At 41.8% G+C, this 10,045-nt stretch overlaps 1 protein-coding gene across 11 annotated transcripts in view; it reads left to right on the forward strand.

Annotated features, from left to right (window-relative positions):
• The window catches only part of ATF7IP (activating transcription factor 7 interacting protein), a 110,366-nt gene extending 101,528 nt beyond the window's left edge, over positions 1-8,838 (forward strand). For all 11 annotated transcript variants that reach the window (XM_087767990.1, XM_087767992.1, XM_087767994.1 and 8 more), the window contains 3 exons: positions 53-238; positions 4,526-4,638; positions 6,079-8,838. In XM_087767990.1, coding sequence (XP_087624116.1) covers positions 53-238; positions 4,526-4,638; positions 6,079-6,495 — 716 coding nt within the window. In that variant the 3' untranslated portion in view covers positions 6,496-8,838. The remainder of the gene's footprint in view (positions 1-52; positions 239-4,525; positions 4,639-6,078) is intronic.
• The last annotated feature ends 1,207 nt before the right edge of the window (positions 8,839-10,045 follow it).

Raw genomic sequence — 10,045 nt, forward strand, 5'->3', positions numbered from 1 at the left:
CCTATTATCATGGAATTCCATTCTAGGTTGTAATCTGTCTGTCTTTTTGCAGCTCCGACAACAGTGAATGTAACTCATCGGCCAGTGACTCAAACTGCTGCAAAACTTCCTATACCCAGAGCCCCTGCTAACCATCAGGTGGTCTATACCACTCTTCCTGCATCACCAGCTCAGAATCCTATAAGAGGAGCTGTCATGCCAAGCCCAGGTTTAAGGCCAGTCAACCCACAGACTGGAGGTAGGGGATGCTTTCTTCCATGTGCATTTTAGTCCAGCACAGTTTGATATGTTCTACCTGATGGATGTGGGGTTTGGTTTTTTGGTTTGGGTTTGTTGTTTGTTTGTGGGTTTTTTTGCAACACTAGTCCAAATTATAGAGGTTAGGGTTTTTTCCCAGCTTACAAACGTGAGAAGATCTCAGGCTATTAACAGATCATTCCCCCTGCAGCTATGTGAATGAGGAAAAACTGGATTTAAGTCCTCTCAGGCACTAGCTCTGACAATTAAACTTCTCTGGATGACATGCCCAATACTGTACAAGGTAGTGGAAGGTAATGTGATGAGCACCACTGTTTTGTAGAAAGATAGTTAGAGACCATTTTGTTATTATGGAGTAAGATTAAAACATACAAGTATGTAGTAAATTCTGTTCTATTTCCTGTCTAAAAGTTACATTTATATTAGGTATCCTAATGTAATTCCTTAACAGGTCTCTGATGTCCTGTGCCCAGCAAATTTTCTTATTATCTCTAGGCCTGGACAGATGAAATTTCTCACCAAATTTATCAGAAATGGTTGCATGCTTGAGTTTCCTTGACTAGAGATGTCAGCAAGTTCATCTTGACTTTGCAAATGTGTAACTGGTGTCTTCCTACAGGAGGAAACTCATTTTCTGAAATGAGTAGCAGATGTCAAAAATAAAGACCTTAAAGTGAAATGATAGTTTATATTTTGTTGCAAAGTGGTGAATCTTAATTGCCTTTTTTTAGCTCCCCACAATTTCTACACTATGGTTATTTTAACACAGTTATGTTAAACATAAATTTCCCTGTTCTATTGCACTGAGTATGAGGCTATTTTCGTGATGTCCAGGTAGTGATTTTTTTTTTTTTTTTGACACCCTCTGTATAAGCCAGACTCATGACACTGCGTGCTTGAGCCATGTAGGTTTGTGCAGAAATCATTCATTCATTGTTCTGAAATGATAGTTTTTGGAAAGGAGAATACTCACGTATGCTTATAGTATTACTTATGACTCCATTCAGCTGCATTGCCATAGGCTGTGAAAAATCAGCTGTGCTAGCTGAACAGAAGTTGATCAGACTGTTCTTGAGCTATCTCCATGAAATGTCGGGGTGTGAGGAAATTGCTGTTCCTTTCAGAGTACTTGTTCATGTTTCTTAAACTTCCTGTACTCTTGTGCCATGTGCGTTTGAGTTCAGGCTCTTCTGACTAGCAGTATCTTTTGAGGGGCATGTCTGCATCTTGCGTTCCTGTTGGCAAAAGGCCATAAAAGGCAAGGTAACCTCAGCCCGCACTTGGTTTTCTTCATCATTACCCTTAGCTACACGTTAGACATGTGTGATCTACCTGTTGTTTTGGAAGGAGTTTTGAGTGCTTAAGCATGCATTCACTTATGTTAATTATTTTTAATAGTATTTTCTTCTTTTGTGCCAAAATATAAAATACATGTTTTTGTCAGAATCTACCACTTCTTAGAGCAGTTATTATGACTAAATACACATCACTAGTATTAATATCTACAGAATACCTGTTAGTGTCAGACATGCGAGATAATTAATGTGTTGTTGAAGAACATAAAATATGTAATTTGCTATTTTAAGGCCTTTTCTAGGAGAACTCAATGAGGTAGGGAATTCATATGTTTGTCGGGCAAGGTCATCCAGCAACAGATCTCTGTGTAATGCGCTTCTGACCTGATGGTCCAGTGACAAAACGAATGCTTGTCCTTCAGTTGTCTGCTTACAAATTCTCAGAAATCAAGGCAGGTTTCCACCAAAATAATTAAGATTCAACTTGACCAGACCCTGAATAATCTAATCTAAGAGCATTCTTTCAAGCGAAGGTTGGGCCAGATCATCTCCAGAGGCCCCTTCAGACCTGGACTTTTCTGTGATTCTGTTAGAGGCAGTTCCGTTACTCTGGCTTGAAAAGCATGTCTGCATATTATACAGTACTATTGTCTGACAAGCCACGTAAGACCTAAGAATATGGCGGTTCCTCCATAGCATTGTGCATTCCCTGTACCTCAGGACAAGGAAGCCAGATGATTAGCCTGAGCAGATAAAAGGCCAGTTTAGAATACAAATTATTTCAAGGCTTCATATTTGCATACTGGGTAGAGAGGTTCCACGTATTGCTAACAAAAAAGCACTCATGTTTCTTGACCCCTTTTAGCTGTCATGAGTTTTCATCTTTTAGTCCATCCTACATTTTTCACCATCTTTTTATGCAGCTTTCAGAAATGCTGCTACTGATGTGTATTGGTTTATATTACCGTTGAAACAGTCTTTAGTGTCAGGTGAACTGAAGCAGATGCTTCAGGAGCAAGATCTCTGCACTTTGTCTTTGAAAGATTAACTGTGAGAACTCATCCGAAGTGTTTTGCAAATTGTAGTTTTGTACTTCTACCTCAACTAAGTAGTATGCCTGCCTAGAAATAACACTAAATTTGTACCTTGTATCTTATTAAGGCATTTCCGTCCATCTTTCTTCAGATTATGGTCATTTCCTGGGACAGAATCTCAGTCATGCTAAAACAGCATATCTGATTGGATTCTCATAGATGAGAAATAACCAGTTTATCCTTCAGGAGTTTGTATAGCTTCTTTAGCTGCTTAGATAGATGTGCCAATAGGAAAAAGATGTGAAGCAGCTACCTAGAGTTCAGCACTTTATAATAAAAGCATTAAGATTTAGTACTCTGAGCTCCCTGCCTCAGATTCACAGATTACGTAGACTTCTGACACTCATCACCTATGATCATAGCTTGATGACTGTTAATATAGAGAAGAAATTACCATACAATAGGTGTGGTTTTCTGACATTTGTCGCTCTGCAAGCTTTTCTTCTGAAGTATTGGAATGCTTCAGGTTCATACAAGTGTGGAACTAGGGGGTGGTGGAGATTGCCCTAAATCTTGTATTTCTAAACAGAAATAGAGGGACACCCTAGGCAACCCATAACAATGAGCAAAAGCTTTGAGCTCACAGAACATACATGTTCCAAGAGTAAACGGACAAAATGTTACTTAAGAGAGTGAGATGTAGTATAAAAAGAATGAAAACTTAGTAGTTTGCAAGAGTTCTGGATATTATCTACAAGGCTATAAAATTACCTAGTTTTTTCCTGCCAGTGAGGTCAGTCTGCTGTGGGAATAAATGAAATGGTAACGCCTGTGAGTAACATCCATTGTGGTGTCCATTCTGTGAGGAAGGACAAGCTTCTTGGACAGTGACGACTTGTTGTGGCTTAACCCCAGCTGGCAGCTAAGCCCCACACAGCCACTCACTCACTCCCCTCCACCCCAGTGGGATGGGGGAGAGAATCAGAAGAGTAAAAGTGAGAAAACTCGTGGGTTGAGATAGAGACGGTTTAATAGGTGAAGCAAAAGCCGTGCATGGAAGCAAAGCAAACCAAGGAATTCATTAACTGCTTCCCATCGGCAGGCAGGTGTTCAGCCATCTCCAGGAAAGCAGGGCTCCATCATGCGTAACAGTTACTTGGGAAGACAAATGCCATCACTCCAAATGTCCCCCCCCCCTTCCTTCTTCCCCCAGCTTTATATGCTGGGCATGACGTCATATGGTGTGGGATATCCCTTTGGTCAGTTGGGGTCAGCTGTCCTGGCTGTGTCCCCTTCCAGCTTCTTGTGCACCCCCAGCCTACTCGCTGGTGGGATGGGGTGAGAAGCAGAAAAGGCCTTGACTCTGTGTAAGCACTGCTCAGCAGTAACAAAAACATCCATGTGTTATCACATGTGCTGTTTTCAGCACACATCCAAAACATAGCCCCATCCTAGCTACTATGAAGAAAATTAACTCTATCCCAGCCAAAATCAGTACACTTGCCTCTTGTTTTCGGTGCCATCCATAGCACAGCCTTCTGGCATTTGAATACTGAGTGGCTATCATTCTGTTGCAGCAGCATTTATCTTCTCCTTTCTGAATCCCAAAGTGACGTAATTTTTCTTGTCATACTTCAGCTCCCTGTATCGCCCACACTCCCCCTCCCCACCCATTTCTTTCATGCTACAAATTATTACAACATCATTCTGTCCCCTCTGCAGACATAAGCACTTGCTCTCTTTCACTTTTACAGCTTCAGGGGATGGGAGGTGGTTTTGTTGGTGTGCAATACTTCATCAGTCTGTTGGCAGTTTGAGGAGAGTGTGTCAGTTTGAAATTTAGCGTCATCCAACTGAACCAAGGAGTTGGTCTTCCCGTGTTCTGTTTAGTTGATTTTCAGTATTGAATACTCAAAGTATTCACTGTGCTTCTTACAGGTATGACAGTACGAATGCCTCAAACAACTGCATATGTTGTGAACAATGGACTAACTCTTGGATCTGGAGCACCTCAGCTTACAGTGCATCATCGACCACCACAAGTGCATGCTGTGAGTAGTCCTTTTGAAATTACTTAATGCAATTTACAGGCTTGTCTCTGCATTAATGTCTTTCAGATTGCTTCTTAGTGTGAACTGCAGAATAGTGAAATGCCTTGTAGACACTTTGCAGACATTTCAGGTGCATAGCACCACCCTGTTCACCTACAGCAACTTCTGCCAAGAATGGTAAAAGCTATGGAATCTGTTAGCTTACCCCAGAGTTCTCGAGATCACTAGTAGCACGTATTGAAGAATGGTGCATGAATTGTCTGCAGGTGACTTGTGGAGTCAGGGGTACAGAAGAACTGCCACTAAAAAGTTTAGTTATGGTGTGGCTACGAATTGGATAACCAGTTTCTCAGTAGAGCTGTTTGCAAAACTGAGGTAGGAGAACAAGGTACAGACAAGATCCTCAGGGTTGCCAACTCCCAAATTTCAGAGGGTTTTTTATCGCTGTTAGGGGTGATTACTTCTGCATCGCCTCAAACCCCTTTCATAAGTATTTGAGAATTTACTCTGACTCATTTCATATGGTTTTGTTGTTCAGACTGAACCAAATACAGTGCCTGCATAGTCACTGTTGGGCAGTCACATCACTTGTGATGTCCTGAAATGGTAAATATATTGCCAACAAGGCGGCTCACCGTTATTTCCATCTAGACACCATTCAACTTCATGCATTCTCCAGTGATAAATAATGAGAATAAATCAAGGCAATATCACACAGAACACTTAAGACGACAAAAACTACCCCAGATTCCAACCTGAAAGGCCCCTGGCTTGAAGAATAACAAAATTTTTTGCTCATTGTAACCACATTCCTAAATTCACCTTAACTAACATAAATGAGACACCTAGGAGTGTTTCTGTGGTATGAAAAAAAAAATCAAGGGAAGGCCACATTTGTGCCCTTATTTCAAAATTTTCTGCCAACTGAGGCTGAGCTTTTGTGATCAATTTAAGGTGATAATATCCATGTGGCACCATTACCCGTTCTTCCTTTTGTGACTGAAAACCTACCTGTTGAAGAGAGGATGAGTTGTCAGCTTAATCCACTGCCTGGGGTGTTCTGGGTAATCTGGGAACTGCAGCTCAAATGTAGATTAGCTCAAAGTCATTGTGAACCTGCCTGCTCAGCTTTGGTAAAGGGCACAGTATTCAGTCCATCTCCTCTTGGGTGGGAAGCAAAGAGGATATAGGGAAATAACTGTGGCAATGATCATCTATACAGCTAGGGATTTATATGCGAATAATAAGACCTTATGGCATCCTCAGTCCCACCCCTCCTCAACCTTTGCTGCTGCTGTCTTGCCTGCGTGCTCTCTGCAGTTGTGATGGCTGGGTGACTGCAGTCTCATTTGCTTCCATTTGCCTGGGGAGTGATGAATTAAAGCTTCCTTCCACTGCTGTAGACTCTGACCTTTCCCTTATTGCTCTCATGTTGCTTAGGAGCCACCGCGCCCTGTACATCCTGCCCCACTCCCGGAGGCACCACAGCCACCACGTCTGCCCCCTGAAGCTGCCAATACTTCTCTGCCTCAAAAGCCACAGCTGAAGCTGGCACGGGTACAGAGCCAGAATGGTATTGTGCTGTCATGGAGTGTAATGGAGGTGGACCGGAGCTGTGCCACTGTGGACAGTTACCATCTCTATGCCTACCACGAGGACCCGAGTGCCACTATGCCCTCCCAGTGGAAGAAGATCGGGGAAGTGAAGGCCCTCCCACTACCTATGGCATGCACTCTTACGCAGTTTGTGTCTGGCAGCAAATACTACTTTGCGGTCCGGGCTAAGGACATCTATGGACGTTTTGGACCCTTCTGTGACCCCCAGTCCACAGATGTGATCTCTTCCCAGAGCAGTTAAACTAGAGATCTTTGGAGCCTTTAAACCTGTCTTACTACCAAGAATTACCCCAGTTTTGGGGGGTTGATCCCATGCATGAAATTCACTTTTAAATCCACTCTCTGCAGGATTATTTTAGACAGTTGTGTGATACACTACATGCATTCAGAACCAAAAGAAAAATAAAGTCTCACCTGCAGCAAGAGAGCCTGTTTTTTCTGGATAGCTCAAGTCATGGGCTGTTTGAAAATTTCATTTTCCCTTCCATGAGAGCTGTTCCACCTAGATACCTACCTACCCTTTATCCAAGGGCACCCTGGATGCCTGGGATTCTGCTTCAGAGTGGGAACAAAACAATAAACTACAGTTTTTCTGAAGCAAAACATATACATCTGTAGTATCTATCAAGGCACTAACATGAGGGCAAGAACAGATTTGCCTCTTGCTCCCCCACTGCTCTGTGAGCAGGCTGTCATATGAAGGGTGGTTCAAGGTCTCGCTTTTGTACTGGAAGATTTGAGTGGTGTGGTCTTATTTTACAAACTGTAATGACCTCTCTGAGGGGAGGGAAGGGAACTTGAGTCTGGCCAGGGAACCAATATGTGTGTAAATTTGGAGGTGGTGGGGAAAAAAGAAATTACCCCACTGCTTCCTACCTCTCCTAAATAAGAATGCTCCTCTACTTTCACCATCCTTCCCCTGCTCACTGGGAGCGTTCCCAGGTCAGATCTGAAACTGGATTGTAGAGACTGCATTCACACTTCTCTAGCTCAGATAATTTCTCTGCCCCTCCCTTCATACATCCAGTCCTATTTTTTAGATTTATTTTGTGCCTTAAAGAATAATTTCAGAAATAAATGTAGCCAGATACCTTGTGGTGTTCTTTTATTTGCTTGGAGTTATTTTTCCCTTTACCCTTCTAGCCTTTCGTTACTGCTTCTCATTTTCTTGGCCTGCAGTAAGTGTTCTTTCTGTAAAGACCAGGAAGTGTAACATCTGCTGATGCTGGACTTGGGTTTTTATCTGCAGTATCATTCAGCCCTTTCCTCTCTGTAATTCTTGAGTAGGTTGTTTTTGTCCTGTCAAGGATATTAGAGCATACAGACAGTATTTTCCACCAGAGCCTTTCCCTCTTCTTTTGGGAAAGCTGTATGCTGCAGTTCAGCCAAAGAAGAAACCTGTGTGGTGTGGCACCATGAAAGCTTCTAGCTGTTTGCACTCTGTTTGGATGTTCAGTTAGTACAAAAAGATAGGAAGTTGGCTTTCCAGCCCTCTTCTCTATGTCAGTCGCCTGCCTGCCTCTGCAGAAAGCTAACACACCCAAAAGCAGTTTAGAAACAATTTTAGACGCTGGCCTAAAACTTGTGCGTAAATGCAAATGTTAATAGACGCTTTCATGATGCTTCTGAGCTGAGAAAAGAAATCGGTGCATCTGCCCCACTGTTGTTGACAGGTTAAACTTGCTTTTTGCAGAACCAACTTGTAATGCACCTGGACAAGAAAGTATACGTAAGGGTTTTATTTTGGCACTTTTCAGAACAAGGACGGCAGTCTCATTCCTGCCCAGCAGAACCAAACAGTGGATTTAGAAGGGGAAGAGTCTTTTTTTTAATCCGCTTCGCCACGTAGCAGAGCTGTAGGAGAAAACATTTTTTAATTTCAGTGCTCTCTTCCTTAAAACCAGTATTTTTAAATGTAAAGCAAGGTTGAAAAAGGGCAGGAAAAACTAAATCCCAAAACACAGCTGGTGAAATATGCTATGAGATTATGGGTTCTTTAGTAGCGTTCCCTTCGAGAACTTCTATCAGTGAAAGAAACTGCATTGTAGACTTTTGTTTATGCTGTTTTACTGCACTCCTTCATGTAGCTGGGATTGTCGCTTCTGTCAGGTGAGTAACGAATATCTTCTGTATGGAAACTTGCATTTAAGTACATCAGTTTTATTGATTTGGGTGAGCAAAAAGTCTGTCTAAATCCAAGTATCATGAGAGAAGGTTCACGCTGAATCTCATGTATGAATGATGTGTAACCTTTCCTTTGAGTAACAGTTGTCCCTGTATTGCTGGTGCCAATAATCAATAATGCCTTGAATTTTTCTATGTTTACTTAAACGTTTTGTCTGCCTATTTCAAGGAATAATTACTTAATAATGCATTTAGTCTACTTACGGAAAGTTGGGTCCTTATAAAGCCAGTTCTGTGTTAGAGGGTAGAGCAGTTCATTCCAGTTGATGGCTGTCAAGTCCTACTTGGGCAATTTTTTTTAATGCATCTTTGAGGTGGTACCAAAGAGCCATTGGCCGTATCAGTACAATGAGGTTTTATAGTTTGAAAGTTAAAATAAATATTAGAATACAACCTAGAACTCATGCTGCTTATTTAATTGTGATTCCAGCCCAAACTATACGTGAGCTTTTCTATAGTTTGTGCTTGCGTTTAGGTCACTTGTTCTTAGCTTTGTCTTGCTTGGGATAGGTGGAAGGTCAAAGTCCTGTGTTAGAATCTTTTTCTTTCCTCCAGTGGAGGTATTACTAGGGATGGCCTGGTCCTGTGTTTGGAGGTTTTGTGGGCTGTATCTTTAGAGAAAGAAGACTCATCTTTATTTACTAAAGAAAGATGTAGTTCTCAACTGAACTGACTGTAAAACCTGGCTTCTGGCTTAATAGATCCATTTCTGCTATGTACAGCAGAGTACAGTTGATTTTTTTGTGAATAGATCAAATAAGCTAGCTACCGTTTGTTGACTGAAGCCGTGGCAGCTGTGGAGTGAAAGCTGACTTCTCTGTTGTTTCATCCCAGCAGAGCTGCTAAAGGTCTGGTTTCAGGATCTTAAGCAAGTAGTGGTGGCAAACTGTGTGATAAAGCATGGCTTGACTTTCGAATGCCTAGCTTAGTTTGGGGACCTTAAAGGCAGCCGTTTCTTAAAACACCCACACACAAAGAGAAAACTACGCCATTTCTGCAAAATCGTTTTCATGGTGGAGCAGATCTCTGCAGTGAGTATTCACCCCTTATGCTAAATGCTAACAAACCAGAGTATTGCTGCATTCCTTAACTTACGGCACTTTTCCCTGTGTTGTGGGGTGGCTGGTTATTTTTATTATCCTTTGCCTCCCAGAAATGATAAAACTATTGAGAAACTAAATTTCTGCTAGCGACAAACATTCAGAAAGAATTTATTTCATTTGATAGACTTTATTTGAAAGTATTACCAAAATACCAGGGAACATGCAGTACAGCTCTGTTGGCACCGTGCTTCTAGACTGGGCTCTTCATAAAAGTGTTAGTTGCCGGAGGCTTCCAATAATCCACTTTTAAATATGCTAAAAATCTCTATATGGCTTCTAAGTGGAAGGGTGGCTTTTAGTTTCTTCTCTGCACTTCATGCAAGTTTTTCCATCTTACTTTCAGTACCCTGCTATAAAGTTGTTCCTGCCTTAGTGTTCTGCTGTTGCCACTGGGTACATGATGTTTCAGCAGTACCACCTTGGATCTAGTTCCCTGTGTTTTAGCAAACACAGCACTGATTCTACAGCTCTGTTTTCCATCCTCATTTACTTTCTGGTTTGTTT

The sequence above is a fragment of the Nipponia nippon genome, unplaced genomic scaffold (assembly GCF_047370975.1).
Source record: "Nipponia nippon isolate SJK-2023a ecotype South Korea unplaced genomic scaffold, ASM4737097v1 scaffold_3, whole genome shotgun sequence".
NCBI classification, from domain to species: domain Eukaryota; kingdom Metazoa; phylum Chordata; class Aves; order Pelecaniformes; family Threskiornithidae; genus Nipponia; species Nipponia nippon.